This window comes from Mesocricetus auratus, unplaced genomic scaffold (assembly GCF_017639785.1).
Source record: "Mesocricetus auratus isolate SY011 unplaced genomic scaffold, BCM_Maur_2.0 Super-Scaffold_100004, whole genome shotgun sequence".
NCBI lineage: Eukaryota > Metazoa > Chordata > Mammalia > Rodentia > Cricetidae > Mesocricetus > Mesocricetus auratus.
This window is the reverse complement of record NW_024429189.1, coordinates 97,865,210-97,883,690: the sequence shown is the minus strand read 5'-3', so window position 1 is coordinate 97,883,690 and position 18,481 is coordinate 97,865,210. Positions and strand designations below refer to the sequence as shown.

The 18,481-nt window shown below is 41.0% G+C and overlaps 1 protein-coding gene across 7 annotated transcripts in view; it reads right to left on the bottom strand.

The window, feature by feature from the left end:
• The window catches only part of Pank2 (pantothenate kinase 2), a 43,743-nt gene that overhangs the window by 21,036 nt on the left and 4,226 nt on the right, over window positions 1–18,481 (bottom strand). For 3 of the 7 annotated variants that reach the window (XM_040746325.1, XM_040746322.1, XM_040746323.1), the window contains exons 2-4: window positions 9,816–10,168; window positions 6,095–6,348; window positions 1,863–2,039 (exon numbers count right to left, since the gene is read on the bottom strand). In XM_040746325.1, the coding sequence (XP_040602259.1) occupies window positions 1,863–2,039; window positions 6,095–6,348; window positions 9,816–10,168 (784 nt within the window). The remainder of the gene's footprint in view (window positions 1–1,862; window positions 2,040–6,094; window positions 6,349–9,815; window positions 10,169–18,481) is intronic. The other 4 variants (XM_040746326.1, XM_040746327.1, XM_040746328.1 and 1 more) reach the window with 3 other exon arrangements.

Here is an 18,481-nt window from a genome sequence, read left to right as displayed (position 1 = left end):
AGCCTGGTCTACAAGAGCTAGTTCCAGGACAGCCTCCAAAGCCACAGAGATACCCTGTCTGGAGGGGGAAAAAAAGGTCAGAACATAGCAAGGTCAAGGTCAATCTGAGATACAGGAGAGATACCCTGTCTGGAGGGGGAAAAAAAGGTCAGAACATAGCAAGGTCAAGGTCAATCTGAGATACAGGAGACTTGTCCAAAAAAAAAAAAGAACTGTCTGTACTGAAAACACCATCAAGGAAGTGAAAAGAAAAAAAAAAGGGGGGGGGACTATATCAATTACATATATACACACACATAAATATATATATATGTTAGATAAACACATACATAAAATAAAGAACTTTTATTTACAAGAATGTTAAGAATTCTTGAAGCTCAGCAGGATGGTAGTGGAGAGGTAGAAGCAGGCAGATCTCTGAGTTCAAGGCCAGCCTGGTCTACAATACAAAGTGAGTTCTAGGACAGCCAGGACTCAAAAAAAAATTCTTGAAGCTCAATAAATAGAAAAAATAATTTTAATTAGCAAAAGGCTTCAACAGACATATTCCTTAAATGATAAACAGAAAAACAAAAAGTCAAGCCTGGTAGCACATCCCTGTTATTCTCAACAGTCAGTTTTCCACGCAACTGACACTGGGATTGATTCCCATGGGTCTCTTTTTCTTTACACTGCAGCTAGGTCAGCTTCTAACTGCAGGCTGCCTTTGTGCCCAGAATCAATAATACGGTTTCAACTACTTGCATGAGAAAATGAAGTTGCTAAAGCAGTTTATCAAAGGAGTGAGTAGAACTCCTAAACAAAAAGACAATGATATAGAATAAGTTAATCTCTAAGATCCTGGGGCTGTAAAATGGTATGGTCACATCGGGAAGTAGTCTAGTAGTTCCTCAAAGGACTAAACATAAAGTTACCAGCCATCATATCAATTTCATTCCTAGGTAGAGATCAAGAAAATTAAAGCAGGTTAGAGTAGCACAGGCTTTTAACTTAGTAGGCAGAGGCAGATAGTTTTCAAGTATGAGACCTGTCAAGTCTACAGAGTGAGTACCAGGAGAGCTAGGGCTACATAGAGAAACCCTGAATCAAACAACCAAACAAGCAAGGAAACAAAAAGAAAAAGGAAGAAAATTAAATGTCCATACAAGGACAAGTACACAGGTCTTTATTACTATTCATGACAGTCAGAAAAAAATGGGAACATCCAATGTTTATTAATACATAAAATATGGTATAGTCACATAATAGATCACTCAACAATAAAAAGAAATAATTCAGTAAGTGACATGAAGCTGGTTATGATAGGTCATACTATATGATACCATATATATGAAATGTTCAGTAACCAAATCCAGAGACAGAAAAAAAAAAAAAAAAAGAGGAGCTGGGAAGGGTGAGGGGTGAAATGGAAAAGTAACAACTAAGGGCTACAAGGTTTCTTTCTAAAATGATAAAAAAATATTCTGAAATTGAATTATAGCAATAGCTGCAAAATTCTGCAAACACACAATTAGCCACCAAATTACACTCTTAAAAAAAAAGACAAGTGCTTGTGTATACCAGACTAGCCTCAAATTCACCATGAAGCACAAAATGATCTGGAATCCCTGATCTTCCTGCCTCCATCCCAGGGTTGAAATTATAGACATGTACCATACCTAGTTTAAACAGTGTTGGAGAATCATATGCACTAGTACAAGGGCTCCATAAACACTAGTACATACTCTACTAACTGAACTATAAAATTAAATATTTTAAGCAGATAACTTTATAAATTACACTTCAATGAAACAGTTTAAAATAAAACATATACCTAATAAGATTTTAGTTCTAAGTTTCTTACTACATACATACTCCCTTACCTTGAAGCCACAGCCCAGCCTGGCAATCCAAACCTTTCATAGTCTCCTCCATAAATGTCTCGAACTAATTTGTCCACTTTGGTGCTATCCCCACGAGATGCCATTTCAAGAGCTTCTTCAAAAGTGCTACAGCCAGTAAGAAGACAGCAGAGACCAAAGAAAGTTCCTCCTCCAAGACTATGATTAAAAGCAAACATGTAGTATTTTTAAAACACAGGAATGGGATGTTAAGACTTATGAACTCCAATCAATATTCATGTATCAGTCTACTCTTGCCCCAATTAAACCATACATGATACCAATAAGTTGGCAAGAAGACAAATACAAGTGCCTTATAAATACAAAATGTGTATGTCCATGTGAGCCAACAAAGTAGAAAAAAATATATATAGCCCATCTCCCTGTGCATGTCTCCAGCGCTGTCTACTCTTACTGCGTATAAAAGCCTCAGGTACACATAAGGCCAATATACCCAGCGTCATGTTAGCACCTACCTTCTGTCTTCAAGTGCAGAAAGACCTCTGAAGTCATTCAAGCACCCGTATCCCTAACCCACCAAACTCCTCTATTGAAACCTCTCTAATGCTCTCATTTGTTGGCTAATGGGTATTATTATACTCATTAGGTAAAGAGTTATTCAAACCATCGGTTCCTTTTTTTCCTCAAATAACCCTTGAACCTTAATCAAAACATTCATTTTCTTTCATCTAATCCTCCCTTTTCAAATCATTTTTCTAGTTATGTATCTCAATTTCTAGATCCATACTGTCTTAGTTCATTTTCTATTCCTGTGATAAGACACCATGACCAAGACGACCTATATGAAGAAAAGCGTTTATTTGGGACATACAGTTTCAGTCCATGACAGTTATGACAGAAAGCACAAGAGTAGGCAAGCATGGCACTGGAGCAACAGCTGAGATCTCACTCACATCTTGAGACACAACCATGAGGCAGAGAGAGCTAACTGGGAATAGCATGGGTTTTTGGAACCTCAAAGCCTACCCCCAGTTGACAAATCTCCTCCAATGAGGCCACCCTTCTTAATCCTCCTCAAACACTTCCATCAACTGAAGACCAAGCATTCGAATATTTGACCCTATGGGAAGGCATTCTCATCCAAACCACCACATTCCACCCTGGCCCCCATAGGCTTGTAGCCATATCATAATGCAAAATGCATTTGGTCCACCTCCAAAAGTTCCCATAGAATTTCAGTCTCAACACTGTTTCAAAGTCCATCCATGTCTCTTCCAAGACTCAACACAATCTGGTAACAGTTACCCCATGTAAAAGCAAAAAGTAGATAACATACTCCCAACACACAATGCAAAGAATATACATTACCATCCCAGACAGAGGAAAGGTGGCAAAGTGAGGAACTACTGCACCAAACCAAGACTGAAAAACAGCAGGGCAAACTCCAAATCTACTATTTCTGTCTGATGGCAAAGGACTTTGATGGCTTTTCCCTTCCAGCTTTGCCAACTATTACACACTTCTCTCTTTTGGGCTGGTTCCATAGCCTGTCTGTGACTCTCCTTAGTAGGTATCCCAAGGCTCTGGTGTCTCCAATAATTTGAGATCTCTAAATCTAGGCTTCACCTTCACAGCTATATACATGGCCACTCAGGGCCTCCATGCAGGGATTTCCCTACCATATGCCTGGCCTCAAGTGGTTTTCCTTAACCATGAAGACTCCACAACCACTCTACTATGTATGTATCCTTCTTGATGCTAATATCATGTAGATAATTGCCAAGTTGAGCTGTCTGCTTGGGAAGAGATCTGGCCCCTTCCTGGATTACATTTGCAGCAGCTTTCCTTTGGTGGTGGTTTTTGTTTTGAGCAGAAAATGTCTCAGGCATTTCCTTCTTACAAGTTGAAGGCTTAGCTAGGTCATTTCTTGTTCTGAGGGTACCCACCCCTTTTATTTTCCATCAGGCCTCACCTTATCTTTCAGCACAGGCCTTGGTTCTGATATTAAATCTCCTAATGCTATTTTTCTACTTCAAATTGTGCATTTTGTATTTCTGTTTCACTTATTCTTTTGCACTGAAGATCTTCATAACAGTTATTGCTAATAATCACATGATTTGAAATCTTCTCAGCCAAGAAAATTATCATTTTTCAATTTTGCCTCGGCAATTTCTTTTAGGACAAGAGCAGAAAGTAACCACATTCATGCCAGAATATCACAAGAATGATCTCTAATGCAGTTGCTAATATTGTTCTCCTCTGAAACACTTTGTTTGTTTGAAACAGTCTCTATATCTGTATTTTTTCAACCTATGGGTTGCAACCCCTTTAAGGGTCAAATGATCCTTTAACAAGGGTCATCTGAGACCATCAGAAAACAGATATTACAATTCCTAACAGTAGCAAAATTAGCAAAGAAAACAATTTTATGCTTGGGGGTCACTACATGAGGGACTGTACTAAAGGGTCACACAGCATTAGTAAGGTTGAGAACCAGTTATATAGCCCCAACTGCCTGGAATTCTTTAAGACCAGTCTGGTATTGAACTCGGAGATCCTCCTGCTACTGCCTTCTGAGTGCTGGGATTAATGGCATGCACCACACCATACCTGACACCATCTGAAACCTCTTGAGCTGGGCATCCATAGTCACCATTGCTCTTACTTAGTACTGCTGTCTTCCAAGTTCCTACTAAAATGGCCCTAATCCAAAGCCCCAAAGTCCACATACCATGAGCCTGTCACACTAATAGCCCATATTCCCTGGTACCAACTTCTGTTTTAGTTACTTTTCTATTGTTGTGGTAAGACACTATGACCAAGGCAACTTTTGGAAGTGTTTATCCCATCATGGTGGGGAGCATGACAATGGGTAGGCAGGCATGACACTGGAGCAATAGCTGATAGCTCACATCTTGAGACAGAGAAAGCTGGGGAAAGGCTGGGGCTTTTGAAATCTTAAAAGCCCACCCCCAGTAACACATCTCCAACTTTCTAATCCTTCCCAAACATTTCCATCAACTGGGGATCAAGTATTATAAAACATATGAGGCTATGGTGACCATTCTTAGTCAAACTATCACACAACACACCATCCCATTGAATACCCCTTACCCTATGGCCATCCCCTGGTAACCTTATACCATTTTCTGGTATAAATGCATGTATGCACATGCTAAAGCATGTATGGATGTATATGCACAAAGTCTACAGGTTTCAAAGGAAGAACTTTTTCTTGCCTTCTCTTCCAAAGTTCTACCTGGTTAACTTCAACTATTATATATATGCCCACTATAAACTATGGATGCAACAGGTCTGTTAAGGTAACACCTAATGAAATAATGATAATAAAGAAAAAGCCAGGTGGTGGTGGCGCATGCCTTTAATCTCAGCACTCAGAGGCAGGTGGATCTCTGTGAGTTTGAGACCAGCCTGGTCTACAAAAAGTTAGTTCCAGGACAGGCTCCAAAGCTACACAGGGAAACCCTGTCTGGGAGGAGAGGGGGGAAATCCTAAGCAAAAGAGATTAAAAAGCTCATGATGATATCAGAATGTTTGAAGAAAACTAGCATGTACTTACATAGTTTTAAAAAATGTAAATCTTTCACTTTTTTGTTTTTGTTTTTCGAGACAGGGTTTCTCTGTATTCCTGTAGACCAGGCTGGCTTCAAACTCACAGAGATCTGTCTGCCTCTGCCTCTCGAGTGCTGGGATTATAGGCGTGGGCCACCAATACCTGGCTCTTTCACAACATTTTAATGGGTGCTATATGTATATGTGGTGATACATTATTTATGATTTAATATAGCTTCCCTGAGGGTTCTGAATGTAAATCCAGCCACAAACCAGAGGCCAGGCACATAACTTTAATCCCAGGACTCGGGAAACAAGCTGTGAGGTCAAGGCCATCCAGGGTTACATTAGAGTGAAATAGCCTCAAAGAGAAACAGCTCACACAAAGATCTCAGCACTTGGGATCTCACACCTTTGATCCCAGCTCTAGAGGTATGTAAGATAGGAGCCAGGCATTCAGTATTCAGTCTCAGAGATTTATTCTCCAGACATACTGAGGCAGGACAGTCCTTTCAGCCTGAGGTATAGGTAAAGAGCTAGTGTCTTCTTTGATCTTTAGCTTGATCCCTGTATCCGTCTCTGGGCTTTTATTATTCATGCTACAGGTATGGTTCAGTGATACCTGAGAGCTCAGTAACCCTAAATCAAACTATAAACAATGACTTATATGGCAGATTTACCTGGTGCCTGTGACCCTCTTATAATTATCTTTGGAATACACTGCTAAGATGCTAACCCCTGAGCCAATGTTCACCAGAAGCAGAGGGTATGGATTTTTCAAATCAAATGGTAACTTCTGACATTTTTCAGAATCAGCAGGATTTTCAAAATAATAGCACTGTGACCGTCCATTGAATCCAACTGAGTCAATGTACAAAATTCCTTTTATTAAGCAATCCAGTTCATCCAGTTTGCGAAGTTGAAGATCACCTATCTGTAATAAAATAAGAATGTAATCAGATTTTCTATTAAGTCAACAATTTTTTAAATATGGTTTTCTGAAACAAAGTCTCACTGTAACCTTAGCTGGCCTAAATCCTCTGGCACCTGATTGCTAAGTGCTAGGACTACTACGGGTATGAGCCACCACATCTGGCAACAAACAGAAAAATTTTTAATTCCATTTAAAAAGACATCTATCTCTACACTTAAGGAACCATAAAAGTGTACCCATGGATATTTGCTTTCTCTGGGGAAAGGAAAAGGAGGATGGACTGCCAAGACACACTCTGGTTCTCAAGACCCAAAGAGTCTCCAACCAAGCCAATGCAACTGTGGGGCTGTGTGCAGAGACAGTGAAGCAGAGATGTAACTGAGGCCATGGCTTATCAGCATACCTAATAACAATAGCAGGATCCATAAAGACTGACACGCTGAGATGGAAAGATAGCTCAGTAGGTAAAGTTTTGCCACCCAAGCATGTAGGCCATTTCCATTTCCATACACTCAGAAAAAGTTGGGTGTGGTAGCACACACCTATAATCTCTGGGCTGGGAAGGGGAAATTCCTGGGGCTCTCTGGCCAGATGGCCTAGTCTAATCAAGTAGCCCATATAGACAGCTCCTTAAGATTAACACCAAGGTTGACCTGGAGGTCAATATCAAGTCTTTCTCAATAACTGTCTACCTCATCTTTGAGTCAAGGTCTCTTACTGAAGTTGCTAGCACTTGCTGACTACCTAGACTGGCTGGCCAGCCATCTCTATTCCTAGCACTAAGACCACAGGCACACACTCAGCTTTCTAATATGGGTGCTAAGGATTCAAACACAGGTCCCCATGCTTGAGTAGTAGGCACTTTGACCACAGGGTCACTTTCCCAACACCCTTCATTCCATGTAGTTTTCATCATGAGAACATGAAAAGGAGAAACCCTAATAGCCTACGAACCTGCTCTTAAAATACAAAGTCCAATTTGCACTCTTCCTTTGGATTCTCACACAACTGAGGCTCTATTAATGGCCTTCAGTTTTCAAATTTTTATTGCAATGGGGCCTCTACAGCATCTACCTAGCTATCTGGCCCACTGGGAGACTCTCACAAAAGAGTACTTGCTATTCTACTCCTTACCTGAATTTACAGATGGGGTGGGGGAGGCACTGAAAACTGAAAACCCACAAACAATGTATTAACAGACCACTAGTTTAAACTTAAAGTCATTAGACAACATCTAAAATCTATAGCACCTGCCGACCTGATGTTTCCACCAATGCAATTGGAAAAGCACTGACTTAGGACTTTTTATTCTGCAACATCTTCCACAAAAAAATGTCATTCATGTTGTTCAGGGCAGCCCAAATTTGTGTTGCCAAACCTGGCTGCTTGTATTTGGTTCAGAATAAACGTAATTCCTGTCAAGCAAGAGCTATACTTTGTGTTGACAGAGTCAAAAAGGGAAAACCTCCCTCAGTCAAATACTCTCATTTGGTAGCATGAAAAGAGGTTACTGAAGCTGGGCAGTGGTGGCGCATGCCTTTAATCCTAGCACTCAGGAGGCACAGACAGGCAGATCTCTGTGTTTGAGATCAGTCTGATCTACAGAGCAAGTTCCAGGACAGGTTCTAAAACTACAGAGAAATCCTGTCTCAAAAATCAGTGAAAGAAATACACCCTGGCCCTAAGGTTAGAGCCAAAAGGTAAAAATGATCAGTGAAAGAAACACACTTTGTCCCTGAAACCAGAGCCAAATCTGACCCTAAACCTGTGCAGAAAACTAACCAAACCCTCAGCAGGAGATCTAGCCATTCATTCTAAGCTCAAAGATTGAAATCTGATCAGTCCCCACCCTGGAAATACCTCTGGAAAAGCTCCACCCGCTAAGGATCCCTATATAAACCCTGTGTCTGTTCAGCTTGTGGCTGTCCGGCTGCCTCCTTCCACCCTGGAAGCCACTCTCCTGGATTCTTCCCTCCCAATAAACATCTTAAATGAGGCTTGGGTGAAGACCTTCTTGTGATGGAGCAGAGATGACCCTGGGCAGAGCAGAGCAGGGCTGTAACACTTTCACAAGGGAAACCTCCCCCTGGCAGAGCAGAGTTGTTATACTGGGGGGTGGGGGGAGCAGAGCCGAACTGTAACGACTTCACTGGGGAAGCCCTCTCCTGCTGGAGCAGAGCTACTACATCGGGAAGCCGGTCCCTGGAGCTGGGCTGTAAGCTGCTACGCTTACTGTGACCTGTGGTATTCCTTGGCTTCTGAGCTCCAGAATACCTTTCCATCCAAGCTGTAACACTCAGTATTCTGTGACTCCCGAATGCCAGAATCCCTGTCCCATCTGATCCACTCCAAAGCTTACGTATACCACACGTATACACCAAGATCCCCTGGAACTGGAGTTACACATGGTTGTGAGCCATCATGTGGGTACTAGGAATCATACCTACTCTAGAGGAGCAGCCAGTGCTCTTAACACTCAACCATCTCTCCAGCCCCCACATCCCCCTAAAACCACTATTAATCAGGCATGCTGGAAAGCAACTGAGGTGGCAGAAGAGAAACTATGTGGTATATACAAGATTGGAAGCAGCTTTGTAGAAGATGGTGTGTGTGTGTACCACATGTGGAGATCAGAGGACAACCTGTGACATTTACTTTTTTCCTGATTCTGCACTGGCCTGGAGTTTTCATGAATGGTGCCCATTGAGCCCCAGGGATCCACTTGTCTCTGCCTCCCAAGTTCTGAGTCAATACCCAGTTTTGTTTTGTTTTTTTGTTTTGTTTTGTTTTGTTTTTGTTGTGTCGTTTCTGAGATGGGGGGGTCTATGTATCCCTGACTGATATGGAACTTGCCATGTAGACCAGGCTAACCCCAAACTCACAAGACATCCCCCTGCCTCTGACTCCTGAGTGCTGCTGAGATTAAAGGCATGGACCACCACAGTCAACTTAATTTTTTCTAGGTCTCTGAACAAGTAGTATCATATACCCTGCTGCTAGAAATACAGGCAGTTTTGACATGGGTACTGGGAACTCAACTCAGGTCCTTGCTGAGCTACCCCTTCAGCCCACACACAGCCTTTTTTGTGGGTTCTAAAGAATGAACTCAGGTCCTCCAAACACTTTATCTCCCTAGCCCAGGACTAAATTTTTAATTTTTGTTTTTAACTCCTTAATAAGGATGTAATGATGATAGTTCTTGTAGGCTCTTACCATGCTTATCCCATATTCAAAGTTTTCATCCTAAAGAAATGGTAAAGTGCTATGCTGATACACATCAACATATTTCAACCAGGTAAGAAGCACACTACCCAACTCCTGACTGTCACTAGTTTATATATAATGTTCACTTCCCTCAAGAATATTCAAGCTCCATTAAAAATGAAAATGATTCTACCTCTTGTAATTGGCATCATTTTAAACAATCAAATTACCATAAATTGTATATAAGCTAAAAAAATGCATACTGTGAGAAAATCCTGTTCAAATTTGTATGATCCACCTCCAGTGGCACAAAAGACAGTGTGGAGACTCGAGAAGTTTTTATCTTTGCCCATTTGAATAAAAGCAGGCATGTCATGGGTGGGAAAGCGTATAAAGTGCAGATTGCCTTTGCGTCCACACAGAGTCAGGTCCTTCAGCTCCAGGTGCACGTCCCGAATCCCTGTGGATCCATAAGCCACATTGGAGGTCAGGTACTTGCGAATGCTTTTCAGACTCTCCACTTCCTCCTTTTCTTCTTCAGCAGTGATGTCTTTAGGTTCAAAATAAACCAGCTTGACTAAGGTCCCACCAATATCCAAGCCGAACCATGGAAAAACTAAATGGGAAAGAAAAAAAATGTCAAATATCTTTTTCTAAAAATAAAGGTTTATATTTACTTGACTAGCAACTTATTCCACAGGCTATGGCTTCTAAGGAATATTATTCTAAACAAAAAGATTTTGGGGAGAAGAAATATGAATAAAAAATATCAAAGTATTAGGACAAACTAACTTTTTAAATATTTTTGGTTGTGAGCTATCCCTCCAGCCCCAAACTAACTTTTCTTTTCTTTTCTTTTTTCTTTTTTGGTCTTTTGAGACAGGGTTTCTCTGTGGCTTTGGAGGCTGTCCTGGAACTAGCTCTTGTAGACCAGGCTGGTCTCGAACTCACAGAGATCCGTCTGCCTCTGCCTCCAGAGTGCTGGGATTAAAGGCATACGCCACCACTGCCCAAACTAACTTTTCTTATGCTCAAACTATACTATGAAATACTTCAAAGCTAACAAATTAAGTTTTAACTCTGAAAAACAAAGACCATGAATGAAAATCTTCACCCTTCCTCCAACTCGGAGGAAGGAGTGTTGAGACTTCACAGAGCTCTAGTACTCACACTAAAGAGCAAGCAAAGTCCAGCCCTACCTAAGACTCTCCAGGGTCAATTCCTCTCAGCACTACTCTGAGCTCGTCATCCAGCTAGTGACAGAGTACTTACACCAGGCCCTAAGTTCATTCTCTGGAAAGACAAAAAAGGAAAACACTGGCAGCTTAAAAATAAAAGGCTTCGATGGGCTTTAAGTCCAAGCTATCTGCTGCTCCAAAAATACTTTAAAGCTAAATAAATAGGGGGCAGAGAGAATATCTACTTGGTGGCTCATGAATGTATTTAACTACATTTCCAGGAGGTCTGATATCCTCTTTTGGACTCCATAGACTCTAAGCACAAGCATGGTATACAGACATACACATAGGCAAAACAACCATACATATAAAAATTTTAATTAAAAAATAATTAATAGCTTCAGGAACATAGGTAAAGATGGGCATATATGTGCCTTCCCAACCCTAAATCTAGAAATCTAGAAATGACTAATAAAACCTTAAGTTCTTTATTAACATTCTTCCCTAAAATAATTCTGGAATACACACACACACACACACACACACAACCTAGACAGTGTCTGTTCTGAACCCTCAAAAGGAATGCTAAAAAATGCTGGAAGCAGCAGTGAGGGTGGAAAAGCACACAGGGGTGCTCTACTGAAGCATCAGATGGAGTGAATATCTGCCAGGATGACACAGCGGCCATGCTGACATGGTCAGAAAATAGATTTGCAGTGACTTAATAGTCTACCACCAAGTTCTCTCTACCAAGAGTACTTCTCACCATCACAAAGGCAAACAATCTCTTCCCTGAGTGCATGGACCAGAGAGAGTCAGGAGAGGCAGAATAGCATCCACTTGGCTACTGTCACCCAAAGGGAGGACAGCCTTCACACCTGGTCATACATAAATCCCAATTCTCAACTACACTCCATCCCCGGAGACAATAAACAGAATCTACACCCATGACAGATCAACATGAATTCCCATTCAAGGATGAATCACTAAAAAGGAATGAGTACCACCAAATGATAAAGTATTTGAAGAGTTACAGGAATAACGAATAGTAAATGTCTTCAGGCACATGTGATCATCTATGAAAAATTAGAAACTAAAAACTATCAACACCACAAAAATTAATGCAAGATTTAAAAAGGTAAACAGAATGATACTTGTAAGTTTGTGTGAAACTGATAAATAGGAGCTAGAAAAGAATGCTCACTGCTCTTACAAAGGATCAGAATTTAGTTCCCAGCACTCCTATCAGGTGGCTCACAACTGCATGTAACTACAGCTCCTCTGGCATCTATACTCACATGCACATACTGACACATGAACACACATACACATAATTTCAAAGGAAAATAAATCTTAAAAAAAAAACCCAGATGAATAAAGTTTATTCCTAATCATGGGGTGAGGGTGCTTTCAACACTCACCCTAGCATAAACTATGAAACTCAAAAACAAGCTGAGTGAAAGAAGTCTTGCAGAAAAGGCTGCATACTCTAGGAAATAATCACTTCTGCAACTAGGAAAGAAAACAAACTGTATGATCATACAGGTAAAGAGAGGAAAGGCTTCAGAGATACAGTCAGCAGTGACCCAAACCTTAAACTGTACAGTAGGGGGAGTGTGAGAGTCACAGAGTCATATACTCTAAACAAAGCAAATACACTTAACAGTAAAATGGGAGTGCAGACACATAAAATAGAAAACAAAACTAAGAAATCCTCCCAAAATGCCTCTCAAGAACAAAAAAAAAAGTCAGAAATAGAGGTAGAACCAAAACCAAAAGCCTTCTCTCAATAGCTCTAGAAATTTCTCGGGACAGAGTAGAAACACTTAGGAAGACTTTTTAAAATCCTACTAAAGCCAGGTATGATGTGATATATTTAGTCCTAGCACAGGTCAATCTCTGAGTTCTAAGCCATTTAGTGACCCATAGTGAGACCTTGTCTTACAAAAACAAAGAAAAGAAGCCAGGAGGTGGTGGTGCACGCCTTTAGTCCCAGCACTTGGGAGGGAGAGGCAGTCAAGACTTCTCTGTGAGTTTTAGGCCAGCCTGATCTACAGAGTGAGTTCCAGTACAGCAGAAGCTACACAGAGAAACTCTTTCTGGAAAAATCAAAAGTAAAATAAGTGAAGAAATCTTACTAAATTTTCAAGAAGAACCAAAGTTCCTAGGAAGAGACATAAATTACACAAAGGTAAGCAGTGCTCTTCATCAGCAACATGAGTGTTAGAAGACAAAGGTACACAGGCTACAAATAAAGCAGAAAGGTTTAGAAGTAATATCTCGTCAACCAGCTTTCAAGCAGGAATCCAAAAGAAACTTTACACACAAGGACTGCCACTCAAAGAGTCTTTGAATCGTGAAGATGCACAGCAGCATAATTTTACATTTCCAAGAGCTGTAAGAAAGATTTTTATCAGCCGGGCGTTGGTGGCGCACGCCTTTAATCCCAGCACTCAGGAGGCAGAGGCAGGCGGATCTCTGTGAGTTCGAGGCCAGCCTGGTCTACAGAGCGAGTTCCAGGACAGTCTCCAAAGCTACAGAGAAACCCTGTCTCGAAAAAACCAAAAAAAAAAAAAAAAAAAAAAAAGATTTTTATCCACAAGCTACAAGCAGAGGAATAAGTGCATGCTGACTTTAAGATCTAAAATACTTACACAATTTCAACAAAGGGCATCAAGGAGAAAAGGAGTAGGAAGGGAACGTAGCACATCTGTCTCGTATGGCAAAGAAAGAGGACAAGACTGAGCAGCTGGCGACTAGAACAGAAAAGGATGCTTTAAAACAAAACAACACGCAGTGGTAGTGCACAGCTGTAATACTAGTATTCAGGAGGCAAAGGCAGGGGATTACTGCAAGTTCAAGACCAGCATGGTTATATGTAGAGTTCTGGCCTAGCTAGTAATTCATAATAACCATGTCAAAAAATAAATAAAAGCAACCCCAGAAGAAAAAGGAACATAAGATTTCTCAAATAGCTAGATACAGGCAGTAAGTCTACTGTTTTGGGGTGAGGATAGCCCAGGGAATCCAACCCCAGGCCTCACATACTGTAATGTGCATACCCCATGACTTAGATACATCCCCAGCCCAAAACGACTTTGCAGGTTTTCACCACAGAGAAATTACATTTGAGTAGATATGCTAACTAACATTAATGATTTACATATAATGGATATATAAGTAAAAACTTGACACAGATCTCTGTCAACAGGAATATTTTTACACACAGCTAAAAGCAAAATTTAAGCTGGGTATGGTGGTACAAACATCTAATTCTAGTGCTTAAGAGGCTGAAGCAAGAAGATGATTAAAAGTTCAAGAATAGGCTGGACTACACATATAAAAGTAGATGTATATAATATCATGTACAACTTCAAATGCTAGAAAAATAAAGTAGACTAGACCTAAAATAGGCAGAAGCAAGCCAGGCATGGTAATGCATGTCTGCAGTCTCAGGATCAGGAAGCTGAGCAGGAGTATTGCCACCATGACCAGGTCATCGAGGGCTACAAAGCACAACTGTCAGAAAAAAACCAAAAGCTGGGAAGATGACTCAGTGGTTGTCAGTGGTTCTCTGTTGCACAAGAGAACCTGAATTAGTATCCTAGCACTCACGTAAAAACCTGGTTGTTGCTGCATGAATGTCTATTCCCCCATCCCTGTGAAGGGTGGAAACAGGAGGATGCTGAGGCTTGCTGGCCTCCAGCCCAGGTCCAAGTGAGAGACTGTTTCAAAAGAAAAAAAGCAGCAAATGTAGAACAACACACCCAGTGTCTTCCTCTGGCCTCCACATTGTTTTTTTGTTTGTTTGTTTGCTTTTTGAGACAGGGTTTCTCTGTGGCTTTGAAAGCTGTCCTGGAACTAGCTTTTGTAGACCAGGCTGGTCTCGAACACACAGAGATCAGCCTGCCTCTGCCTCCCAAGTGCTGGGATTAAAGGCGTGCACCAACATCGCCCGGCTGGTCTCCACACTTGTAAAGGCATGTACACCGACCTACACAGACACCAAAAGATATAAATGAAAACAGAAAAATACTGTGCATAAAGCTACAGTACGACTAAAGAATAAGTAAAATCGTCTTGAAGTCATTAAAACAGAATAAAGAGACTTTTGAGTGTCTGATTATGCAAGTCCACTCCCATTCTTGAGACTGTCTCTCTCTCTTTTTTTTTTTTTTCTTTTTTGGTTTTTCGAGACAGGGTTTCTCTGTGTAGCTTTGGAGCCTGTACTGGAACTCACTCTGTAGTCCAGGCTGGCCTCGAACTCACAGAGATCCGCCTGCCTCTGCCTCCCGAGTGCTGGGATTAAAGGCGTGCGCCACCAACGCCCGGCTGAGACTGTCTCTCTTAGACTGTCTATTTCTACTGACTTAAAATAACAACAGCACTCAAGAAGCAGAGGCAGGTAGATAGATCTCTGAGTTCGAGGCCAGTTTATTCTACAGAGCAAGTTCCAGGACAACTAGGGCTACACAAAGAAACCCTGTCTTAAAATATACATGGACAGACGGACAGGCGGACAGATTGATGGATGGAGCAAGCAATAACTGAGCTGGGAATACAGAGCTCAGTGGTAGAGTACTTGCCTAGAATGCATGAGGTTCTAAGTTCAATTTCCAGCGTGGGGGTGGGATATTCTAGTAACTAGGAGCTTCATGTGTGTGCCTGGGTGTACACATGGGAGTCAGGAATCAACACTGAGTATGTACCGCAATCATTTCTCCACCTTACTGTCTAAGTCTCTCACTAAACCTACAACTCAAACACTTGGGTATACTGGCAGGCTCCAGGGATCCTCTTTTCTCCACCCTTGGGCCTGTATCATGCTTTTAAGTGGGTGCTAGGGATACAAATCAAGCTCCCCATCTCTACACAAGCACCTTACAATTGAGCTATCTCTAGTTCCAAACTTTTTTCTCTAAAAATTAATTTACAAAATCAATGATGAAAAAGGTCATATAAAGGGACTTTAAAATTAAGTACCTTTGTTTAAAAGGGACACAGATTTGCTGGGGGAAAGAAAAACTCATAAAAAGTTAGCTCAAAGGACAGAAGCTGACTCCCTGGGTAAAGTGCTTATTGTAAAAACATGAAGATAAAAGCCTTAGGCCCAGAATGCATACAAGGAGCTGAGCACCCCAGTTCCATCTGCAATTCCAGCATTCCTAACTATAAGTGAGAGGTGGGGACAGGAGAATCCCCCAAAATTAATAGGCCAGTTAGCAAACAAAGGGAACCTGTCTCAACCAAAATGGAAGACAAGGACCCATACTCAAGACTGTCCTCTTACCATGGCCCACACATGCCTGCACCCATGTGTACATGCACATACACAAAAGATTTTTAAGTAGTTCACAATGAGGAAGGAAAAAAACATGAAAATCAAAAGCACTAAAAATCTTTATCACTAGGAAAGGGGGTAGGTCCTTTTGGTTTCCAAAAAACCTTAGAATACTGAAAACACACCAGCTCCAATTGATCAACGCCAATGTTCCCCAAAAGCCAAGGAACCTCTTTTGTAAATTAGTATCAACAAGCTACAAAAAGCTTTGTTTTCTAGACAAACGAAATTTAAGGCTATCCCATTAGTGGCAATGAGTCCAGAAATCACCAATTTCCAAAGAACTTCCTCATGTGCTACATCATACAAGGAGCCATCTTTAAAGAAAGCGCTTTTCCTTCACAATACCAAAGGGGACTCTGACACCAGTGTTCCCATACTTCTTACACACTTTATTGTATATACATTGCCAAAAAGGTGTTTTACTGTCATTATTATATCAAACAGTTTTTCAGTTTCACTAAGCCTATTTTTCCACCTGAAAACTCAAAGGGAGATGGCTCAGTGAATAAAGACTTACACTCTGCAAGCACAAGTCCTTAGATTCAAAAAGAAAGAAAAGAAAAACCAGCACAGCTGTGCATGCATGTAACCTCAATATGAGGGGGGATGGAGTGGATCCCAAGAATTCACTAGCTAGCCATCCTTGCTGATAGGCTATCTCTTACTGATAGGGGGAAAGCTTCCTGTTAGTAAGAGACATTGACTCAAGGAATCACACAACAGAAGATACCTTATGCCCTGTTCAGGACCATATATACATCAGATGGGCACATGTACCCTAATTCTCAATACACGCACCACACACACACACACACACACTCACACAAAACCCTTACCTCATCAGATGAGACCTAAGTAAAATGCCTGGGGCCCAGTGTCTAACAAACACCTAGAAATTGGTATCTATGGGGCTAGAGAGATGGCTCAGTGGCTGGGAATACTGACTGCTCACCCAGTGTACCCAATTTCGATCCCCAGCACCCACACAGCAGATCACAACTGTCTATAACTCCAAGATCTGATACCCTCACACAGACATGCATGTAGGCAAAACACCAATGCACATAAAATGAAAACTATTTTAAAAAAAATTGGTAGTTGGCCGGGCAGTGGTGGAGCACACCTTTAATCCCAGCACTCGGCAGAGGCAAGCGGATCTCTGTGAATTCGAGGCCAGGCTGGACCAACAGCCTCCAAAACAATACAGAGAAACCCTGTCTCATAAAACCAAAAAAAAAAAAAAATTGGTAGTTACATACCTATCATTAGCATCTTGCTGCCATCATTTTTCCCTATTTAAAGCAATGCTAAAATTGCCAAATATTTGCCAAGCTACAACTCTACCAAGTTACATCTTTACCCCATATTTCTTTTTTTTTTTGAGACAGAATCTCATATATTCCAGACAAGTCTTGAATTCACTGTATAACCAAAAATGATTTTATCCTCCTGCCTTGTCCTCTTAGTGCTGGAATGATACAGGTGCCATCACACCTGGTTTATACAATCCTGAGATCAGAGATTCCTGCATTATGGCCCCAGTCTTCATATTTTCTTTTTAAAATCTTATTCTCTTGTGCCAACAGTATGTGTATTGAGGTCACAGAACAGCTTTTCAGGAGTCAGTTCTCTTCGTCCACTTTATTGATACAGGGACTCTGATTCTGCTTCTAGCCAATTCTCCTGTCTTTGCTATACCTGAGACCAACAATAACAAAAAACCCGTTTCTTCAGCAGGTTCATTATCTGAACTAGTTTATCATGATTTATCTGACAATCAGAGAAAGCAAAGAAAAGGAATATGGCCAATATCAGATACCGTATTAAAAAAGTAAATAGGCTGACAGGATAGCTTAGTGGGTACAGACACCTGCTTCCAAACCTGACCACCTGAGTTCAATCCCCAAGACTGACCAAACAGGAGCAAACCAATTCCTACAGGTTGTCCTCTGAACTCTCCATATGTGTCTTCACTTGCACACATACAGATACATACACACCAAAATAAATAAGTATAAAAATAAGTAAGCCTTCAAAGCAATACAGAGAAACCCTGTCTCATAAAAACAAAAACAAAAACAAAAAAGTAAGTAAACACCTGTGGTTTGTTTATACTTGGGGAAAAAAGGTAAGGGATGTAGCTCCGTGAGCAGAGTGCTTGCCTAACATTCAGAAAGTCCTGGGTTCAATCCCCAGCACCAGATAAAGCAAACATAGTAACAAAAACCTGTAATCTCAGCCTTCTGGAGGTAAAGAGGATCAAGTCCAAGGTCATCTTCTGCTATACAACTAAGGATCAGCTTGGGAAACAAGAAACGCGGTCCCCAAAAAATAAATAAGCCCAACTTTTGTGTGTCTAGTACCTTCAAAAACTTCTGAGGCCAATTTAATACAACATATACAGCCC